Source organism: Apis cerana, linkage group LG1 (genome assembly GCF_029169275.1).
Source record: "Apis cerana isolate GH-2021 linkage group LG1, AcerK_1.0, whole genome shotgun sequence".
NCBI classification, from domain to species: Eukaryota; Metazoa; Arthropoda; class Insecta; order Hymenoptera; family Apidae; genus Apis; species Apis cerana.
The window spans coordinates 593,305-616,910 of record NC_083852.1 but is presented as its reverse complement, the minus strand read 5'-3'; the positions used below and the strand labels follow the sequence as shown (position 1 = coordinate 616,910).

The following is a 23,606-nucleotide window of genomic DNA, read 5'->3' as shown; positions in this document are numbered from 1 at the left end:
TACCGATCATAGATCCTCTTGCGACGTTTACAAGTTTGATTCTTAAAATCGTTAGATGTAGAGTCGTGTTGCGAAGTGTGTTGGAAGATCGTTGGACCGCATGCCAGCCGTAGATAAGGATTGCCATAATATCCGTGTAACAGGTTGCCACGTGTAAATGCTCACTCGTAACCAGCCGCTGGTTACCTGGCCGCGGTTCGTTAATGAGGCATCTGCCTACGTGCATTTTCGAGCTTCTCCTTTTTCCCCCTCGTCCACCGAACGACTACCACCACCACCACCACCACCACCACCGCGTGGAAGCCCTATCTGTCGCCTTTCATCTGACCCGCTGCACTGCCCCTCGCGGAGAATTGAACAATTACGACACAACCGGAATCCGAGAAAAGTTGCCCCGAATTCCTTTTCCCTCCAACTCTTTTACGCTTCTCTCTTTCTTCGATCGCCGTTACTTACGGAGGACGAGCTCGCCGCGCGGAGATAATCGAGATCCTTTCTTTCTCCAATACCACCGATGCGATCCTCTGTTTGTATTTCGCCGTAATTACAACTCGATTGCAAGGCTCGATTGTCCGGTGTCAACCGATAGCCCTTTAATTATTCGCTTACCACGTACTCTTTCCGTATCCGTGCGCGATCGACTCTATCGATTCGAGACGAGAATTTACTCTGCCGTTTAAAATTCCTCCCTTTCGACCTACTTTCGTCCTTCGCCGTAAGAATACGTCCTCTTCGTCCCGGCTTCGAGATCGCATCGGCGAGAGAGGTCGAGGAAAAAAAAGGACTCGGAGGATGTTTGGGGCGGTGGGTGCACCTCGACGGAGATACGCGGGAAGAAAGTAGGAGCTGCGGCGTGGTGCGCTGTCGCAGGCGAGGATATACGAGCGATCGCGCGCTGATGAATCGCTGGAAACTCGGGGACGCCCTGGTATCGGCGCTCCGTGTAAACGGAACCGTAAATCGTCGGGACGATAAATGACAATTGCGGCTGACACGATCGGCTGCCGTCCGGCGGTGTCGGGCGGGGCGGGGCGGGGCGGGGCGGCCAGCGAGGGGTGGCAGTGGTGCGCAGAGGTAGCCGAACGCGTGGGCGGATGCGAGATAACGCGTCGCATTACGCGTGGGACGTTAATAAATTATTATTGCGCCCCGCGCGAGATCCCCTGCCGCGGAATGATATCTCCATTGTCCTTCCCGCGGATTAATAGCCCGCGCTCCTCCTCCACCGATTAAGTGTATAAGCTGGGTAAAAAGTCGAGCGATAAATAATACGGGAGATCGTTCGATTCGTTTTTTCCCAAAGGAAGCGGGGAAGAGAAGCGAGTGGAGGCTGGAGTCGAGGGGGACGAACGTGAATCGACCAACGTTTCGCGTTTATGACGCGATTATTACGAGTGGAGAGAGAAAGGGAGATTGAGATTAAGCCGGATCGTGTGGATGTCTTCATTGTCGTTCGGTTCACACGTGACGGGGCACCACGGCCCCATTAACCAAGCGGGAAAACCAGCGTCGATTATCTGTTATCTAACGAGAAACGAGTTTATCCGTTTCTTGCCCGCGACAAGAATTCCGTGTCGGAGCTGGCCGACTGGCATTCCTATCGCGACCATCCACCGAGCGTAATTCATCGCGCGCCGAGGGAGAACAAAGATTTCTCTTCCACCGATCCATCATCGTAACAATTAGCGAGACTCGCGTTTCTTTATCGGCTTGGACGGTGGAAGGTGTGGGTGGTGAATGATTCAACCGTACGATCGCATTGATGAGGACGATGCCTTCGTCGGATTCGGGATGGAGGGAATTGCGCTTTATGACTCATTGTCTCTTCTGTATTTTCGCTCGCTCGACTATTTAAGCGAAACGAGTATTTTTAGTTTTGGATTCTTTTACGATGATGTAAGGATTTTTTTTTTCTAAATTTGCCATCTTTTCGAGAGAAAGGGAAACAATATTTTCCACGAAAATGAGTCGAAAGGAACGACGCTCATCCGGCACGATTATCAATTGCCATTAAATTGCCGGATAATTTTGTTTTCGAATTCTACTTCCGAAATTTTTACTTCTTGGATACTTTTTGGAACAAGATCGGTTAATTTCACGATCGCATGATATAATAATGTAAATACACGATTGAACGAAAGACTAGTGCAGCTTGAAATGGGCGTAGCGTATCGTCGCAGCAGTCGTCCATTAGGCTAATGAGCAGCTGTGACGATGATGACGAACTCGAGCCGCGAGCTTTTTTTGCTACTTAAACTTTTTTCCGCTTCCATGATTTATTTTTCCGAGCTATAAAATCCAATAATGCGATCTGGATTGCAATTTTTCAACTAACGGAAATAATTATCGGTTATCGATTAAAAATACCTATCCGGCAGGTACAACTAAATCAAAATCTACGCTCGATCTTTATACTCGATTGAATCATAATTAACCGTAACCATTCTCTAGATTCAATTCTAGACCAGATCGTCGAGGAAAAGTAAATAATTTATCGCGATACTTGACAATTTGAAAAACGTATAAAATTCCAATTTAAATCAATTCTTTAAATTCATGGATTTTTGAATCGTTCTAAGCGACACTACCTACCCGTATATATATATATATATATAATTAATACTCGGCCGACGTGGCACAACGTGCGAATTTCGGCTCGTGTCGGGGAACCGCCGATCGTATTCGTATTTTACACCGAGCGGACTGATTTACGATTTCTTAACAAGTGTCCATACATTATCCGGTACATATTTTCAAATTAGCGGCATCATCGATACCCGATCGATCCTCGCCCAATTTTCCTTATCTCGCCCGCCGCCGCGCCGCATTTCGTCCCCCCTCCCCTTCTCTCTCTCTCTCTCTCTCTCTCTCGTAATTACCAACACTACATCAAAATCGGGCTCCCGTTTTCGTCCTTGTTCCCGTAACTTCCGCGTATTTCTTTCTCCTCGTTGGCAATAAATTCGTGGCCAGAGATGATTCCGCGGCTCTCGTGCTCACCTGCGGCCGCAACAACGTGCCAGCACCTGCCCGCACGACCGATCGGTCGTATCGTGGCGGTCGGTGGTGAGCCGAGCTACGAAAATAACGGGCGCGCGCGTCCCGCGAAAACGCGCGCATTACGGCCACCGGTAATAGGATTCGCGTATGAGAGCAACGTCTCGCATAAATAGATCGCCGTATGCGGTGACGAGTTACCCGCTTCTCGGTGGTTTCTCGACGTGTCGGCGTGGCCGCGCAGCTATTATAAGGACAACCGCAAACCTGTCATCGATCGCGGTGGAGGGGGGACTGGAGAGCGCGAGAACGTGAAAATCCCACCTCGAATATACGTGTGTGTATGTACGTATGTAGGGGAAATTGGTTGCGTCTCCTCGGGCCGCACGGATCGAGAGGACACCACCTGTCGCTCGGCGATCTCGCCTCCACGCGGAACGTTCATCCTGGGCCGGGCGAACCGATCGGGATGAGAACGGACGAGTCGACGGCGCGTGGGAGAACCGGAAAAGGAAAGAAAGAGACGTATTAGTGGAGAGTATACTTTCGTATTTGCTCACGAGCAATAATAACTGTAAACTGTTTCTAGTAGTGTAACAGGATATTTTTTCGAGCGGCTCTTCATTGTTTGCGAAATGTAATAACTTTGCTCGTACGTGCAGCGTTAGACGCTTTCCTGACTTACGTTAATTACGAAAGATGAAGCGTCAACCTATGCTTAATGCCCCGTTAATAATTCATAATTGAAGCAGCTGTTTGCCGACGGAAATACGCAACGCTCGTTAAACAGCAAACAATTCGACCATTAGTAAGTATCCTCCCGGCTGGCGAAAGCGAGGCGAGGTACGGCTCTCTCTCCCTATTTATAACGAGGGTTTTCGTTAGCAGTTTCCGTGAATCGGAGGCGGGAAGCGCGCTGCCATCTCATTGAAAGCGCGTGAAAACGGGTGAATGAGTTTCGTCGGAAGCGCGTGGAATGGAAGCGTAGCCACCTCCACCGCGCGGCACCCGTTCGCCAATCACGTTTCTGTCGGCGTTGCAACGCCGGTCACATCGGCCGCGATATCAGGAGAAACGGCCGCCTCCGTCGAGGAACAGTGGCCGCCGTTGTTCGCCTAATGGGCCGCGCATTTCTCCGTCCGCTTTCACAGCGAGCTGATTACGACGCGACCGCGGGAGAGAGCAGGATACCTCATACCACGTGCTCCGGCTACCGTAACGCCATTTGCCCGGCTAATGACTCGTGGACGTTTCAGCTACTACCAGTCGGCCCTTCTTCCTCCACACGGCTCTATTCTCCATACCCATTATTATTAACTCGCGTATAAACGAATCCACCGTATCGTTTGTGTTCCTCCACGCGGTGCCTAACATTCTCGCGTTATTCACGTCGTTCGATACACGTCGACTTTATAATCCGGTCGGCTTATCGTTCAACTCTCGTTCAACCGTCGTCCACCGTGTAACTATCCATCGTTCGTAAGAGGGAGCGGCGCCGATTCTGGTTTCGCCGATTTTTCGAACCGATAGGTCGCGGGCAGAACGATTAGACGAGCTTTTCAACTCGCGATTCGATAAAAACGGTAATGGGTGGATAACTTTATTCGATGGAAGGAAATGGTACGGTTCTCGATTAGAACGTGGCCGGATAATCGGTAACAAATGAGACGACTTTGAATCGCGATTCCTTATCGGCCGTGTAGTCAGTTCTAATAAGATTATACCGGCGTTCGCTGGAGAACGACGACCATCCGAAGGGAACCGGTGATTCATTAGCGCGATTCGTACGATTAGATTCGCATACCATACGGCCACGGTTTATCGAAGACGCTTGATTAACCTCGACGTCTCGGTCTTGGAAGTGACACGCGAGTCTGGTCGGACGGGGGACGCCCCCGTGCTCGCGCAGCAAACGATTCCGTCCCCGCCGTGAACGTGGAAACGGCGTTTTACACCTAGCCACCGTGACACCGCCAATTATTCATCGCGTATGGTTGCGAGTAACAAATCGCCAGTCAAGTGGCAACACCGTCGGCAGCTTGCGCAAGCGGGGCGAGAAGATCGAGCGGAGGAAAGAGAGAGAGAGAGAGAGAGAGAGAAAGGGTGAGCGCGGACTCCTCCCACGTGCGTCTAGATGCGCGTCGCCAGAACGTAAATTTAGCACTAACGCATTATGCACGCTCGGCCTGTGCCGTATCGGGCGTACGATACCAATAACAGTGGCTTCTTCGTGCGCGTTATCTCGAAAAAACGGTTGCGGTACCGTTATCCAGGACTAGAAAAATATGGCTTCCAATTCCTTCGGACGCGTGCGAACGGACGAGCGATTCCAATACGGGGATCGTATCGGAGATGGATGGACTTGGCCGATGGGATAAAACGGACTTGGCGAGCAGAAGGGGAACGAAAATAATAGAGCGGCCCATTGAAAATAATCGTAAATCAACACTAAATAACGAGCGCAAGGTCGCCGGTTCTTAGTTTTTAGCGGGACCACCGGTGGCAGAAATCTTAATTAGTCCTTTGTGTCCCTCGCTGGCTGCCTCGCAATGGATTTGATTAATGCTCGTTTTGCCGTGGCACCCTTTGTAAGAGACGTCTACCACGCTCAAGAAAACACAATTTACACTGGTGATCGGTCTTGGTGCTACGTGCTACGGCTCCTAGAATTTGAGCGTGGCATTGAAATCATTTATGATTTAGAGATCGGCACGAGGCGCGCGAAAATTGAGTCGGTGTAAACGGCGCGTCACGTTGCGAACGTAATTATGGCGTTTAGTCGTCGCGGCTTCCCGTCACCATGATAAATTTCGCGATCAATGGATCGGGCGGCAACGCGTCTCGGATCGTCGTTTTTTGGAACGTTTCGCGGAACTCGGCGACACGGCTCGTCGCAACGTTTCGATAAAATGCTCTTACTTACTTTTAGGTATTTTTAGTCCATTACACGCTGTCAAGTGGAAAATATCAAAAGGGGCATCGATCTCGCGCGAATTTAATTTACCCACCTCCGGTCCAAGACCAAACGTATTTTCATCTGTTATTTTCCATCCGCTTGCTCCGTGCAAGCAGTAGTTTGGTCCCACAATAGTAACACGAAGACAAATGTTAGCGATAAAGTTACGCGAATTGATGTGCGATGTACAGTTACTACCTTCCCGCTTTAGCGATAATTCGTACTATACTTAAACTGTAATAGTTGTTTTACCTTCAAATTCCCCACTATCGTGGCAATCTTCGCGCTGGTCTCCCGGTTGCGGAATTCCGTGATATCCGGTTCTCCAATCGAGATATTTTAATCTCCGTTTCTAGTTATCAATGGGAATGATTATCCCTTTCGCGTTTTATCCGATAAATGGAAAAGCAAACACATATTTTTTTTTTCTCGGGAAATTCCCGCCTGTATCGAGAAATCGCATCGGAGAAAAAAATTTAATGAAATTATGGTAGTATCTAGTTTGCTTACGATCGGTGCACGCTTATTCACCAAGTTGTCGATTTTAAATTTTTCCTTTTTTTATAGCCGCGATAATATAATCCCGACGTTTTTGATCGTTCGATAAAATTGAGATGCTCGTTGATTGGCTCAAGGTGCCATTAACCCGAGCTAATTTATGAGATATCATTTTATACTACTTACGTACGTAACTATCTCCTCAAACGGATTCAAATTTCACGTGTTCGAAAAGAGATATTGAAATCGAAATGTGTCGGCCCCATTACGCGCTTTATCGGAACGAGCTTCGATAAACTAGATTCGGAAAAGAATAATTACTTTTGGCACTTGGTCGAGTAATCAGTGCCAAGGTAATAAAACAGGCGTTACAAGCCTCTCGTCACGTAAATTAAACGGTAATCGGTGGGTGTATCGATAATTCGGCACGCGGCGATGCGAGTAAATATTTATTATGTAAACGTTTACAAACGTGTTTGAACTTATCGAAGAAGAATTTCTCGTTAATGTTTCTAACGGTTTATTTTACGGTTTGAAAAATTATATCTAATTCCAATCAACGATACGAACACGCGAGATACGGATAGCGCGTGTATCGACGATTGGTACTCGAAAATTCTGACGATATATTTCACAGATCGTAGCAACGAGTCGTATTACAGTTATGATACACCGAAGTATGATGCACGCATTTTTCTGAATCGATTTTCCACTTACTTGGAATAATTGCGTCGAAGACAGGATGATTAACCGATCAACATGACTGTGCGGAATGTGAGTGAGAAGATCTATTTCAATCGTTTTCTTCTCTCGCAAAAAGTTATCCTCGAACTATGTTCTATTATTGCGTTTGATTTCTAGTTAAAAAAATTCAATCCATGGTCACAAAAAATGCACAACACTCATCTAATCGAGTAAACTATTAAACATAATTATGTAACATTCGTTCAGTGGACGGTAATGATACGATTAAATATAACACAGACACCTGTGTGTAATAAATATTTATTATTTCGAAATAGAGAAACACAAAAATCGAAGAGATAATTGTGATGTTTAACCTTTAATATTATCGCAGAAAATAATATTGCATAATTGTGTGATGTAATCGATTAAATTTCGTATTATTAGCCAACATGATTCATTCGCGATAGATTATCTAAATATTTTATATATATGTATATATATAACAACGTGTTGATAACCTCATTTTTTAAGTATAAATGATGATATTCCGATTTTCATAATTATTTTTGTCTGATTTAAATTATCTCTTTTGCAAAAATTAAGAGTAAAATTGAATGTGATATAATTACTATTTATCATATAAATCCAGATATCAAACATCGACAATCGATTAACCTCACGATTACACTTTCACGAAGAAAAAATTTCACTAGGTACATTTATTTCTGCTATTGCGGAATATAAGCTGTGACAATTTAGTATTAAAAATTTACCAATCAACGTAAAGATTAGACAAAGTTACTGTCGTTTGTAACCAATGAAAAATGGAATACACGTACCGTGACGTCATAGGCACCTGTTGTTTCGAAGTTTACGATAGGGTGGCGTAGTTATACTTCGTTAATATATACTGCGCATGATCATCTGATCAGTCGAAGTCGATACCTCTGAATTTTCTGTGTCGGTTTGTTAAAATGTGAAATTAAATTTAGATTGTTTAAACTGTGCAGTTTTATCTTGAATTTTGACTTTATTAATATCGTATAGTGTGAAATATATTGTTAATAGTAATACAAGTTGTGTGCAGTTATTTCAAGACGTAATTTAGTAGCATTCGAGAAATTTATAGGATTCAATGAAAATTAGAAGTACGACATCTTGTCGTTTCATCAAGGATACATCAAAGAGACATCATAATGGTATGTTTGAATTTTTATTAATTGTATATTTCCAAATATATTGTATCTGGATGATAAAATTTCATTAGATTATAAGGCCATGTTCTATTATAATTGCTGCATAATAAATTTCAACAACTGTGAATACATATAGAATGCTATAAAATGCTATACAATAATTTTTTTTCTCGTACGTAATTTGCGTCGAATACAACGTAGTCGTAATTCGTATAGCAAAATATAAACACAAAGTGATGAAGGAAGGGAAACGTGATACGCGATTGTTATTATTCATATAGTGATCAGACAGTGAGAGACAGAACAAATTATCTTTCGTGACATTCGAACGAAGTGATACATAAACATAATACATACTCTACTCTCAAATCGTCAAAAAAAAAATTCTTTCGCGCGTCGTTTCGTATTCATTAGCATTTCATGTCCTTATCCCTTAATCTTCTTTTTCTCAATCTATTATTTCGTTTCGCCTTTAATTTTTTCGTTTTTTCGACGTACCTTTATACTCCTCCATCGTCATATTGATTCATCTCAAGTACGTATATTCAGCAACAGGTCTAACCTCTTTTAGGAACAAAATACATCGAGTTCTCTTTTTCACCGATTAGAAATTCCATTTTTTTTTTATTTAGTTTCCGTTCTATGAGAAGGTAAGAGCGATCGTAAATCGTTTTCTTCGCCCTCACGGCACACTAGCCACGCGTCGCCGATCAGAGAAGGCTGCACGGTATACAGCACGGTCTATTTTGTCCGATCGTCAGGAACCGTGCTATTTTCGATTTGTTCAACGCGCTCCATGCTATTCTATTCCGCAAGTAGCGCGACTCGCGCGCACCGTACCAGCTTCCTGCTGGCCACTAGCGTGTCGCATCTCATCCCTAGGGGCCCTAATGCATTCTCGGTTGAATGGAGAGCGTGGAAGCGATTTTCCTCGGCTGCTCAATAGCGTCTGTTCGTTTTGCTCTAGACATGGCGTGGCGCATCACGGTACGCGGCCAACAGGAGAGGACGACGGCGACGACGTAACATACGTGCTGCTCCCTACGCCGCCAACTCGAATAATTCACATTGTCCGTCGGGAATGGTAGGCAGTCCAGTGGTTTCTTTTGCCAATTATTTCGGGACACGGTGCTGCGAGGAAAGAAAGCCCCGCGGGGCAGAATAGATCGCGCGATTTTCTGCGGACTAATTTAGCTGCGCGCGCGTTCAACCGCCACTGTGCATGTGCTCTCTTTTTCTCTGTCGCTTTCTCCCTATCTCTCTTTCCTTTTCTGTCACAAAGCTAGGCTGTTTCTTTTCCAACTCTATCCTGCCATTTTTTTTTCCTTCACGGCAACGCGTCGTTCTTTTCTCGTACTACGGGTCGACGAATCCTCCTGTTTCTTTTCCACGATAGTAGCCAGTTCGATTATTTCTCTCATCTATATCGATATTTCTCCTTTCTCGCGTAACTATAGTATACCTTAGCAACGTGTTACGTGGATCATCATTACGATATCGTCGCATTCGTTCAAGATAGATAGACAAAATCATGTTTATGACGATCGGTCGATCGTTACCTGTTAAATATGATAGAAGGATCGATACGATGTATAATTGCATCTCCGTATTTTTAATTGCCACCATGGTGATGAATCTAACTTTAGAAAATCTATTTGTTTTTTTTTTTCTTGCTCACACGTCCACGCTATAGACCTGCGGAAATTTCTATCAATGTCGATGAATCTATCGGATAACGGCAGATTAATGATTGTTAGATCGACCCGATTCGAGGCAATTGGCGTTTATCTGTTTCCTTTTTAACGATCCTATATTTCTAACCTGGCCTGGTATTCAAAGTTTCGACCGAGGTGTTCGTTTTTTTAAAATCTTTGCTTTCTTCCCAAAGTAGGTTTACGCGCGTAATTTTCTTGCCCATATTTGCTTCTCTTTACTCTCTTGTCATTTATTAGCCATTTGCCATTAATCATTCCCATCTTCCTTCGGTCGAAAAAGACGTTCTTTCAACTCGATGCAAGTTCTTCCAAAGATCTTGTCAATCTCGTTTCCTCCGTAAAACATGGAATTCTTGCACTTGATCGTGGTAGCCTGGCAGTAAGCTATTCGCCAACACATGGAGGAGTACCTCAATCGTCGGTCGTTGGCAATTTTCGATACGCTTTCGCCTAGCGAATTAATGCTCGCGGTGTTTCAGGGATCGCGCACGCCATTCATAACGCGAATGTTATTAGTGCAGATCGCAGTCAGATATACCGGCCGGTCGGTAGTGTGGTTAAAATAAAGATGATGAATGCCTGGCCGTCCCTCGCCGCGGTGTTGGATGTAGATTAATATCGACCCTCGCTCGCTCGCTGCACACCAAACCTTTCCCTTCCACCTAATATCTGCGGGCACTACGTACCCCGTCCTTGTTCACCGAGCATCCCGAGTAACCTATCGGCGACGTTCCTTCCCACTGGATCATTTCCTCCAGTACTCGTTGCTCGCGAGCTCTTCACCCTTCGGGAAACTGATCAGAACTAGGCGCAAGTAGTCGTAGCTCGATTCGACTCGACTTCGATGGTAAAATTCACGTGTATAAATGTTTCTTTCTCACCATAATCTGATAACTTATTTCATAAACAGTCGCACATATACAGGATAATTTATGCGAACGAAGTGAATTAGAATAATTTTCCAATTGGTACGGGAATACGTCGAAGAAGAGTCGTGGCCGTGCACTCATTAAGCAAGCAAAGATCAACTCTTGACTCGGTTCATTTGCGTACTCTCATAATTGAGATTATTATCTATATATGCGTATATAAAAAATAATATATCTAAGCGTCGAAGACATCCTGTGTTTTTCCATATTCCAATGATCCAGTCGCTGTAGGCACCGAAATGCAATAAGCGTTAGCGGAAAATTTCCATAGTAGTGGCGGACGCGTCGTAAGCGGAGCGGTAATTTTAATATAATCAGGATCAGGGGATTCGATCGACAACGCAAACTATCTTGTTGGTTGAATCGCGGCACGATCTTTCGCTGTTCTCTCATTGGAGAATGGTTGGATGCATCTGACAAAGGTGTACGCGTCGGCCGACGGCTGGCTGTATCGCTATATTACTAGTCGGTGCATCGGCAGCATGTGCAATCGCATTATACGAGTCCCGGCTAGTGCGCGACATCATTTTAACGTGCACGGTTCGTTAAAACATTAAAGACGACAGTTCGGAGTAGGCACCATCCGGAGTACGTTTCTTTTTTTCTAGTCGAATTTTTTCCTTATCCCAGTGGCTCCCATTTATCCTTATTTTCATATCTCTTCGAGGTAAGAAGAATACGATAGGATCGAGAACAATTTTGAAATTTGTAGCATTTTTCTTATCAAGATGACTTTGTTCGTCGTATATATATTATTTGTCGATGTATTCATAGGGGGAAAGTGTTTTATCTGAGATCTGATTACGATGATTAATTACTGACGTATGTGTAATTGTTAATGAAAAGTAGAATAAAAAAGCGAGTCCAATTATATCCAAAATATAACAATGCGATATTGTCTGCCGTTTATTTTCTTTCTTCTTTTTTTCGAAAGTGAAAATTTTCGATCGACTGAACGGAATTACTAATTACTTTTAAACGTCGACGACTATAGGGAACGCTCGGCCAATTTGGCGCGCACATTTTTCGCCCGGCATGAAAATGATGTTTAACGAGAAGAGGGCGTAGTGGTCATTTGTCAGATAAAAAAAAAACAAAAAAGGAAGAGAAAAAGAAGAGGGGGATAACGTTGAAACCAGGTTTCTTCCACGATTAAAGTGGCTGTTCGTTGGATGGTTGAACAGGCGGCAGTCGCGGTTGCGTAGGCAGCAGTCACGAGCGTTCGAAGGACGGACGATAATGTCCTGGCGACACTCGAGATGCGTTCCAGATCCTGTTCGCGTTATCCGAGCAGGAATGAATGTTCCTCCTGACTTGACAGAAAATGGCACGAAAGCCCCGACTAGCCTGTGGCTATCGTCTGCTGCTCGTCGATTGTAATTCATAACGGAGATCTTCAGATTAGATTTCTGCAATGGATGCAACACTGTAGTCCGATGAATTCGCAACCGTATCGTACATCGAAATGGAACACGGATGACAAATACGAAGTATTTTACGTACAATGTCAATTGTGGCCAGCTAATTGCGCGTCCTTGTTAATTGGAGATGATTTGTAATACTGTCCGTGCACTTTGTCACACATCCTCCGAATCCTTGCCATCTATCATCTGTTCCCAAGTGCTGTTACACGCACAGAGGCTAGAACAGAGGCTAGAAACCCGATCGATCGATCGATATAATTGAAATCAACGAATCCGGCGAAGCGATTTTGCATAAATACTTTTACCGATTGTTTCTTGCGCCTGTTACAACTGGTTGGCCACGAGTGGTAACATCTTATCACGATTGGACCACGTCGGTGACGCGTCTTATTGAGTGGCTCGCGAATGGACGTCCCATTGGCTTTTCGTTATCGAGCATCGTCCGTTCGTGATCCTCGTACTTGTAAACCCATTATGATCGGACGTATTACCAGCGTAAAAACTGGTCCTGTCGTTTATTATCGAATTGCCACCAACGACTATCTAAATTATGCAAATCTTTGGACCGATCTTGGATCGATTTCTGAAAGTCGACGATGACCTATCTTCCCCGACCCGACGACCAACCTGCTCCATGAATTTTGTCGCTAATTTTAACCGCCATTCCCGTTACAATCCATCGATCGTAAATTAATTAGCGGCGTAGCGACGAGATGCTAACGACCGAACGAGGTTGGGCCGCGAGATGGATGGATAAAAGATCGAGGATAAAAGTATCTTTAGATCGTTCCGCCGGGCCAATGGCGGAACGTTAAAGAAAAGTAGACGTTTCAATCGGCGAAAATTTGCGAGTCCACTGGCCCCACGAGTTAATACGCGAGAGACATTCTCAGACGGCGTCGGCCGCGAATTAATATAGCCACGGTTCCTCGCTGCATCGGGGATTATAATTGCTCGAGAGTAATGAGAATGCAGTCCCCGATAAATTTTAACCCCGTTTCGCGCTATGCCGCGTCTGCCCATTCCAAAAATTTCATTCACGAATTTCGTTCTCCACTTTCATTCCCTTTCGCGCTCTCTCTATTTGCAAAACGAAGAGTAATCGATCTAGCCGTCGATTTTTTCGATTGGAATTACTTTCGCTTTCATCCTTCCCTAAGGCGGCCCGTTCCAAGAAGATGGTCCCCTCCTCTCCGTTGTGCGCTTAGGGTTCAGCCTTACGCAACCGTCCCCGTTTAACGCGCTTAACCTGTTTCATCGGTGACAAGGGACGAAGCCGTTCTAGCCATCGAGCCATGTAACGTTGGACGTTGAGCGATGCCACCGAGACGAGCGATTGTGTTCGCAGATATTTTACTAAGTCGGGAATCGGGCTAAAATTAGGCCACAACGCGCCACAACCGAACGTAAGGATAGCGTCGAGGCTTTGGCTCGGTTAATTGTTCCCCCCTCCCTCCGCCTCGCGACCGACCCGAGGAGAATCGAGAGATTCCGAAAAAGGAATCGAGGAAGGAGGGGTCCGATCGGTGGGTGAATGAATTTCATCTAAGGGGAGAATAAGATTCCACGCTACGCTTGGCCCTCCCCTTTTCCTCCAACGATCAAACGACATTCCTGATATTTGTGGAACGTGGGGATCGATCTTGCCGGGATTCGAAACTTGCGAATCTCCAACAAAGACCAAAGATAGATAATGGATATTCATTTTGACCAACGAACTGGGATACGCGACCTGGCAATCGATTGTTATCGACCGCCCCTCTGCCTCGTCCCTGCTGATTCGAACGATTGGTCCGCGCGAATTGGAGAGATCGGTCGTTAAGCCGACGTCGGTCGCGGGCGGAAAGCCGATGATCACCGGCGGTTCGCGCGTTATCGCCGCGGTTCGACTCGGAGGAGCGGAGTAACGAAGCTAATGGCGATGGCACGGTGGTCCCCGATAGCGAGCCGCGGGGACCCCCGATTACATCGATCTGGAGCGGCGGCGCTGGTGGATGTTGACGAGAGGCGAAGGGAGGGGGCGGAGGAGGCCGCGATCGCCGGAAGAGGGGCGAGAGCGTGGCTGGAGGATGGGGAGGGCGTTGTGGCAGAGCGTTACAACGAGGCGGACCATTAACTATTAAGCGTGCAGATATGCATATGAGACGATTGCGGTGCGTGGGCTCGCTCCAATCGGCGGCCACGACGCTGTATATTGCCGAGATAATATCCCGATCTGATTGGACGGTTATAAACGGGATATCGCCGCGCGGCTTCAACGCCGTAACGCCGCGTGCGCCCGATAATTTTTCGAAGGTGCCGGCCCCGATATACGATATGGGATTTCGCAAACGGCCGTAACGTATGTACCCGCGCGCGCGCCGTGTTCGTTCGCGGCAAAACGAGCAACGTCGCACGAGGAAGCGTACATTGTGCTGTCCGCGATCCTTTCTCTCCCTCTCCCCCCCTCCATCCTCCCTCGTTAGGCGTATAATATCGAATAGCGCGTATACGCGCTCCTGTTCGCATCCGAGATAATGTATTTATTTATTGTCGGGGAACGGGCCGTATAAGCAATTACGATAAATCGAGATCGGGCCGGGGATAAGGGTGTAGGGATGATATGTAAAATTGGAGGCGATAAGATCGGGACACGGCGAAACAGTAGGAGATAAGGAGGATAAGCCGGGTACAAATACGTAGATGCGGCGAAGGTGGTGCCCGTCCAGGCATGATGCGAGCTCGTTAAAACGGATCCGATGAATTTCCCGATTAATCGATTAAAAAGAGAGAACGGTGCACCGCACTTTTTCATACGTGCGATTTTTCCAAGTAGAGAGAACAATCGAGCGGATACGCAGTTTCCTTTTAGCCCGATAGAGGAGGGGGAGCGTGAAATGTATTCACGAGAGGAAAACGTAATCACCTGCGTTCCAGGGAAGTTTCCTGGCGAATGTAGGCCGATGCTTCTCGGTAGGAAAAATAGGGCGAGAGGACCTGTTCCGTCGTTGAGAATCGACGAAAGGATCAAGACGTTTCCTCCCGAGCTTTCATCGTTTCGCCGGGGGAAGGGTTTTCGGCGCATCTGCTTTGTACCTGCGCGATCGATTCTCGAAACGAGGCAGGGTACAAAAGGGAAAAGCAGCGGGATACGGGGTCGGGAGAGGGGAGAAAAAGAAGGAAAGGTCGTTTATTTGTTTGGTACGCAGGTTCCTCGAGCGGGCTCATTTCGTATGATAATGATATTCAAACTGAAAATATCGGGGCGCGGATTGACGAGGATCTCGGCAGCGGCCGCCACTTTCCAACGCAGCGTACGATCTCCGGAGAAACGCGACTGTCCATCAATCTCTGCGCGCCGTTGTATTTTTCGTCGTCGTCGGCCGGTGACCGGAGATATCTGGTTTTACCGGCAATTAGGATCGGCTGTCTCCAGGTGTGGGGACACGCGCTACACGCGGGACACCCTGTTACGCGCTCACCTCTCGAGAACACGAAACATCATTCCAGCACGTCGAACACCATTTCGATCACGTTTGCGCAACGACGATCGGCGCAAAGTGTAAAACGCGTTGTCCGTCACGATCGCGTATGCGGGGCCATTTGGTAACAGGGATTAAAAATCGATCTTATATTATATTTCTTCGAGTTTACAAGTTTTCTCAAGCGGCCAGAGAAACCGATCGAACGGCGAGAACTCGTTCTACTGGATGCTTTTATCCGCTAGATCGTTATCTCATCTAAGAATCACCGCGCTATTAAACCAATTTCCATATTCCAGAGACAATGTCGTAAGAGGGAGAGAGGGAGAGGGAAGCGATCGTGGTAAACTTGGGGACACTTGTGCGCGGCGCAAATTAAAACGAACGGTGGTATCTTATCCGTCCGCGAGAACGTATTTCGAAATACGCCTAGCCTTTTATCTCGCATCTCTTCTTCCTGCTCCTCCTTCCTTCTCGTTACCGCTCGTTCCCGATAAATTTCATCGTTTCGATGTATCGTTTTATATCTTCCCCCCACCTAGATCTCCCGTTCGATTCTATCTCTGAGTGGATATACGCTTAGCGACGCGACGTTTTTCGAGTTTAGTCAGTCTTGGAGGCTTGGAACGTTTCCCAAAGAGGAAGGGAGCGACGACACGCGCGCATCCTCGCGAACGCTTATCTCACGAGGGTAAGGGTACCAACCGAAATTCCGGTTGCTCACGGTCAGGCACGGGAAATATAATATAATAAAGATGGATTGGAAGGGGAAGGAGGGACGAGATCCTTTTACACGCCGAATTCGAACCGTTGCCGAATGCCTCGCAATACACGCACACGCGGCGCGATTCAAAGCGTCTCAGCTGTTTCGCTCCGCTGCCGTTTCATCTCCTTCTTCTTCTTTTTTCCATCTCCTTTTTCTCTTCGTCGCGTCTCGACCCGCCAGACTTCCGATTTTGGCACGCGTCCCCACGGCTGGTCGAAATCCGTTGACGGAGCACCTCTTCGAACGCGCGTGGAACGAGTCGATTTTTTCCCCGTGCCTTCCCCCGGGTCGAGGGATTGGGCCGGTTGAAAAATGAAAACCGACCCACCCCTATCTTCCTGTTATACGTTATACTTACGCGCGAAAGAGCGCAGTCTTTTAGGAGGTGAAAATGTATCGTCATACCTTGTTACGCCTAAAATTCGGGATCGAGAAGTTTAAGGAGAAAATTGGAAGAGAGATCGAAGGATTCCCGCGAAGATGAATTTAACGGAACAGATTCTTGCGTTCGCTCATTTCCCCCCTCCGTCTATTTATACCGAGTTGAGAAACCGTGGCTCGTTAACTCGAGCGTATCGAACGAATCGCGAGGAATTTTCCTCCGCGTGTTCCTCGAGTTGGAACGTCTCCGCGTGATTCGTTTAAAGGGCCCGGTCCCCGGTGACAATGCACCCTACTTTCGACCGGTTGGGCGCGTTCCTCTTGTTAGCAGGTACGCAGAAACGTACGTTACGCAAGAGTGGCGGCAACGTACCAAGCCTGTTGCCTACCTGGAGCCCCTTGGGGAGGGAAAGAGAGTAAAAAAAGGGGAGATAGGAGGCAGGGGGATGGCACGCGCCAAGCTAAGCGGGAAGGAGGTGGCCCCGATCGCACAGCTGCAGCTGCGCTTTCGGTTTTGCTCTTGGCTGCCAAGCGGCCTTTTGCTTGGCTCCCAGCCGATCTTGACCCGATCGTATCGAACTATGCAGTCGGCCCGCTGTCATCCGAAAACGAATGACAGCGTTCCAATCTCGCCCGAAGGCCTCCACTCCTCACCAACGCGACAACCTGACTTTTTCTTCCTCCTTTGTACGCGCCTCATTTTTCAACGAAATCCCCCTCGCAAATTCACCATTCGAGAACTTTTTCTCCCCGAAAACGGAAACGAACGAAAACTTTTTCTTCGTCGTTTTCTGCGCAACGCCAGATATATCATATCTTTGTTAAAAAGAAAGATTCGTCTTTACGATTCAAATTTATCTGGTCATTTTTTTTTTTTTAATTCCTCGATCGATCGCTTTCGTAATTTACGAGACTCGGTGAGAGTTTTGGATAGATTGAACACGTTCGTTCGGGGATTGGACAAATTGCGGAGTCGACGATAAGATTAATACGGGTTGCACGTAAAAATCGGTAGTTCTTCGTCGTGCGCAACAATGGCTTTTGTAGGGAAACGGTGTAAACGCGGCTCGACCACCCTCGCAGAGTTTCCATGTTTGGACACGGTCACTTTTCGCTTGATAAACGACCGTAGGTGGTCGGTCGAGCTGGTACCACGTAGCAGTTTGTCGTCTCATTGTGCCAACTACACGAAAACGCGAACGTACAATCCTCGTAAAACGGAAAGGAAAGAACGAAGGAAGGACGGAAGGAAGGCCGGATCTCGGTGGCTTTAATGTTTCTACCCTCGCGTTTATATCATCGAAGCGTGGACGACTACCAGCTGCCACCTATAATACCGTCATCGTACACCAGTGGGATTTTTCCTCCTCCATTGTCCTTGTAGATACGGACGCATCGTATTCGACACATGCCACGGACGTGCCCGTTTACGATCCGTGATTCTTCCTACCGTTCCCGTCTAACGATCGGGCAGATTCGTTTCGAGGTGATTACGAAACCATCTTCCCACACCTTCTGCTTATTTGTTGCGAGCGGACGAGGAAACGCGTAGTCGTGAAACATAATTCACTCGTCGAGGATCGTAAGTTTGACGTTTCGCTCCTTTCTCTCTTTTTTTTCTTTTTCTTTTTTTTTTGGAGGATCAAGGCAAATGTCGAGCCGTGGAACGATCGATCCTTCGACGACAGATGCTAGACAAACGATACGGACACGGGATATCGAAGACAGGATTCGAAGCGAACACGCTTGGCCGATTAATTTGCAATCGCTCGGTTATATAGGTTGGATCGAGAGAGTTGGATCGATTTCGAAGTAGATATCGGTCACGGGGAGGGGCGGAATCGCGGGCGGAACGTTGGAATGAAATAATAGCTGTCGTCGAGGGGAGGAAGGGGCATCCGCGGCGGTTAATATTCGAGGAATGAGGCTCGATCGCAGGCGAGTGACTTATGGAAATTCTAGCCTTATCCCGGCCGAATAGGAATGCATCCGCGATTCCACGATTTACGGCCAACCTCGGCCATCGCGTTCCGCCGGACGACTCTTTTCAAGTTGACCGACCGAAACGTGCATTCGACGTTGCTCCCTCGAATAAACGTTAACGTCTTCCCTCTCCCGTTCCATTCTTCGCCCGATTAATTGCGTCCGATGCGATACGTTGGGCGGAAGGGGAAAGAGGGGAAAGAGGGGGGAAGGGAGGAAATATGGGCGATATTATTTATCCGGTGGAGCGGGAGAGGGGTGAAATATAGGCGAGATAGGACGAGAGGAGGAGGTATTCTCAGGTATTCGATTAATTCGAATTTTCATAGGTTACGTGTACACAAAGCGATCGAGGTAGAAATATCCATTGAACGGTCGTGAACATTCATAGAACGTAAAGATTGGCTCGGAATGGCCGATTACAAGCTGGGGAAAAAAACATTAAACGGCAGTTAACTTTTGATCCTCGAAGCAGTATTTACGTTTCTATCCGCGATTAAGATGAAATTATCGAGGATGTATTTCGCGGAGACGGCGGTATATCGAATGCGACGTCGTTAATTTTCCTCTACGACGACTTTCATGGGCCTCGGTAAAACGTACGATCGCTCAGTCACCGCGTGTAATCCACGTTCTTTCGCGCGCGTCCGTCCCCAAGGCTTGAAACGCACGGCCACGCGTGCACCTTTATATTCGCGCGATCACGAGTCGCATTTCACTCCGCTACGTGGATCCATCGAGGCCGGCCGATTCTCGTTAATTAAAATAGCGAGCTGTTAGACCCGTATTAACACGGCTTTATTGCCGCGCGGAATTCATTCAACCGTCCGACAGTCAATGTAATCACCCTTATCGATCCTGCCAGCCGACTCTCGTTAATGTCCCCACTCCACCGCACCGTGGTAGAAATAAAGGTTTCTCATCGCGCACGTGACGATAGAAGGAGTTCCATACGTCGAACCGAGCCGAATCGGTGTTCCGTTAAGTCGTCCTTTACGACGAGTTTCATTTTCGATTTTTCATAAGAAATCGGGACGCTACGTGCGGATCGCCCGTTATCGCCCGTCATCTATGCGCGAAACTTCCGATTAGAATGACCGAAGAGAATGGGCATTCACGACGTTGTTCATGACGTTTTATAGCGGGTGAAAATCGCACTGTGAAATGATCTCTTGAGTGGTCGTTCAACGGTTTAATCGGGTAGTCAAGAAAGTCCTGTCCGCTCTTTTATGGACGGAAAAGAAGTATCTTTATTTTAATAGTTTGTCCAACTAATTACTGGAGGGAAAAATCTTACGTTATAAAAAAAATGAAAGTTTACGATACAATAAACACTACGATATTATTGGCACTTACTCGTTTATAAAATTATATTCCCATTGGAAGAAAACGACTACGAAACATTCTTACTTACTTACTGCTCGCCAGAGATTCGTACGTACGAGAGAGTCTCGCGGGAATAACGATCGGAAGATCGATTGGCCTCGACCAAGGAGGAAAGTAGCCGCGTGGAGAAAGTATCCCGTCCTTCTCATTAATTTCCCAATAATAACGTGACGGTGCAATTTAAATTGGGATAACATCGTCTTTCCCCCCCTTACATCGCCGGATTCTCCCTCGCAGCTACTCTCTTGACTCGAAACTCGAGCGAGCAGCTGGTTTCATAACTGCTGGCTTGCTTGCTCGCTTGCTCGCTGCCGTTAATTAAATATCCAGCTCGCGTGGTCCTGATCCGCTACAGTGTGAACGCGGAATGAAAGTAGCCAAAGAACCATATGTGTATACACACATATATATATACATACATGCATCGTTACCGATCGTTCGATCACTAATCTTGCTCGGAGTTAATCAACCCGTGTTTCTATTGACAACGGCGCTACTTAATAAGCGTCTATCGGACGTAAATCAATCCTCCCTTCGAATCGAAGCACGCGCCACGATATTTAATTCTCGATTAAGGATCCTATAAATCAGTTTGCGTTCCCAAGTTTCCCAAGTTTCGCGTGTCGTTCGAAAAGCGACATTTCCCTCGTTTCGATCGTTTTACGACCGATGATAATGATATTCCTAATCGATTCCGCCGATTTTAGGCCGAGTGGCAGCGGATGTCCCGAAAGGGTGTAAGGTGCAAGGATTTTTATGTCTCGTCGATGCTCCGCGTTCCTTCCGCCCTTTCGGGTCGGCCCCAATCATGTTCGGCCGCAATTCGACGGCAGGTGCTCCAAATTGAAAACCTTTGCTTGCACCTTCGCCTACTCCGCCCCTGAAACGCATCCATTAGCCAGGGCCACCTACGTACGAGAGAGCAGCACACGAGAAAGAACGACGGCACGTCCGCGCATCTCCTCGTGAATTCCCCTTCGATCGATAGATCTTTATCGCGAACGAGCGGCATCGATCGATCGTTTGACGAATTGAATTTTCGTTTCGACGAACTTGCCAATTCGATCCTACTTTTTTTTTCTTTTACGAATATTTATCTTTTAATCGATCGCGAATATTTCTCGCGAATAACAACAGCCACCGACGTATCCTTTAACGTTTCGCGTTACGTGTAAGTCGGCGAATAATCGGCGCGATTATCATATCGAGTGTAAACCGCGTGTGAAACGTTCGCTCGTATTTCATTCGTCGCCGATTACTCGCGTTGATTGATCAAGGCCTTGAACGCGCGGCATCGCGAAGCCCGCGATATTTGAAAAAACTGCTACTCGATATTGGAACGCAGGCCGTGGACGCAGCGCGATAGGATAGGAGGCTCTCGCACCAGGTGGCGGTGGACGGTGGTTAAAGGCAGAGTGGCGGCCCGCTTATGTCTTCCTCCGGGTAATCTGCTGGTACCTCCTGCCGGTCGAGACCTCGTCGAGTTATGACGCGGTACACCTGCCACGGCGAATCATCGTGTCGTTCCTTTCATTCTTATAGCTTGCCAAGGTGACCAATCTCACCTCGAACGATATGTCCTAGATAATTAATTTATTAATGAGTTTCGCGGGTCAACTAATTTTTCCTTCCTTCCTTTTTTCTTTCCTTTTTTTTCTTTTTTTCTAATTCGTTTCCCTCCTTTTCCCACCACGAGGAATAATTAATTAGTTCGCATGACGAAACACGAGCTTGGCGAATAAAAAAGAGAACGTAGCTTAACCGGAGGGGAGGGGGAAGAGATGGGAAAAAGCGCAACACGTTCGAAGAAGTCGCCACGGGTCACGAGCCGCAATTCAAATTCTGCCCCAAATTTCCGCTCTCGTGGATCAGAGCAACGAGACTCCCAGAATCACTTTTCCATCCCAATGATTTTCCGACTAACGGTACAAATTCGATTATCCAATTATCCTTTGAGTTTTACTTTGATCTACGCGTGCGCGAGATCTTTGCTGCCTGTAATTTATCACCTCGCCCAGCGAGATTTTAATACGAATCACTTATCGGTTGCCATGGACACACTATGTACACCGACAAATATATATATACACACGTTATATATCACATCCATGGACAACTCGGCAAAGTAATTAAAGCGAAGAAACGAGCGAAGGTTTTTTCTCCCGTTCCTCTTTCAACTTGTTCCTCCTTCTTTCTTCTCCTTTCTGCAGATCCCATTTTTCGCGTTCGTCGAGAATTTTTTACACCCCTACGATTCCTTCCCATTTCGCGGAGACGGCGTTTCTCCACGCTACGTGGTACAAGCAGATAGGGAAAGGTGCACTTGAGACGAACCGGCGGTGGTGCACGGTAGTTAATCCGTTATCGCTCCGTCACGATTCGATAACGATGTGTTTCTAAATCGTATAGATACGCCACGGAAATTACACCGATCTTAATTGAACCGAATCACAGATAAATCGGTGTATCAAGTTTAATCGGTGCGCATAAATCTAAATCAGGTAAGGGAAGAGAAGAAAAGGGAAGAGGAAATAAAAGAAGGATTCTTTTAACGAAATTCGAGTATCGAGATATAAGATTTGCGAAATTTCCAGGATTCCATGCTCGATCGATTTAAGGATATTTGCGATCGCGGCGGGAAATCTGATCGATTGGATCGGTTTAATCGGCGTCTGGCTGGGTCGGCGAAGGCGCGGCTCGATTTCAGGTTTCCGCCAGTATTTCTCCCGATGCACGTACACACTTGTACGCGCGGGTATTACGTACGAGCGAAATCGAGGGGAAATCCGACGGTGTCGGGGAAATAATAGGCAGGAGCGAGGGGAGGAGGGTTGGTTGGCGAAGAATGAGAGACTCGTAAATTCGTTCCGGGCGTCGGCCGCGCGAATTTCTCGCAGCGTGTAAAATCACTCGAGAATCACTTCCACGTTGTAAACACGTCGCGTAAACGGGTTCCGTGTACGCGCACCTATATACCTATCGTCGCGGACAAAGAGGCTGGAAAACGGTTATTGGCAGGCAGAATATTGGCTTTGACCGCCTTGCACCGCTGCCTCGTACGATGAGGCCAGTGGAAACACCGTCGTCTAGAACCTTATGACCCCGACGCAAAAAATGTTCGTTAGCGGTATGCGTTTCGTAATTTTTACCCCGTGACAAAGAAGATAATATGCCATTCAATCGACGCTTTATCGCGTCCCTTTCTCTCCTCCCCTTTTCATCCGTCG

The 23,606-nt window shown here is 46.9% G+C and overlaps 1 protein-coding gene and 1 long non-coding RNA gene across 4 annotated transcripts in view; one reads left to right on the top strand and one right to left on the bottom strand.

Annotated features, from left to right (window-relative positions):
• The window catches only part of LOC107992718 (uncharacterized), a 196,033-nt gene that overhangs the window by 28,989 nt on the left and 143,438 nt on the right, over positions 1-23,606 (top strand). The window contains exon 1 of one of the 3 annotated variants that reach the window (XM_017048759.3): positions 8,196-8,337. The exons of 1 other annotated variant lie outside the window; for it this stretch is intronic. Coding sequence is in view for 1 of the 2 variants with exons in the window: in XM_062083130.1 (XP_061939114.1) it covers positions 8,335-8,337 (3 nt within the window). In the remaining variant the exon portion in view is untranslated. Of the gene's footprint in view, positions 1-8,195; positions 8,338-23,606 lie in introns of those variants that run through there. One more of the 3 variants, XM_062083130.1, reaches the window with a different exon arrangement.
• The window catches only part of LOC133667075 (uncharacterized), a 93,753-nt gene that overhangs the window by 2,560 nt on the left and 67,587 nt on the right, over positions 1-23,606 (bottom strand). The window contains exons 2-3 of the long non-coding RNA XR_009832212.1: positions 12,482-12,631; positions 4-12,387 (exon numbers count right to left, since the gene is read on the bottom strand). This is a non-coding gene — a long non-coding RNA (uncharacterized LOC133667075). The remainder of the gene's footprint in view (positions 1-3; positions 12,388-12,481; positions 12,632-23,606) is intronic.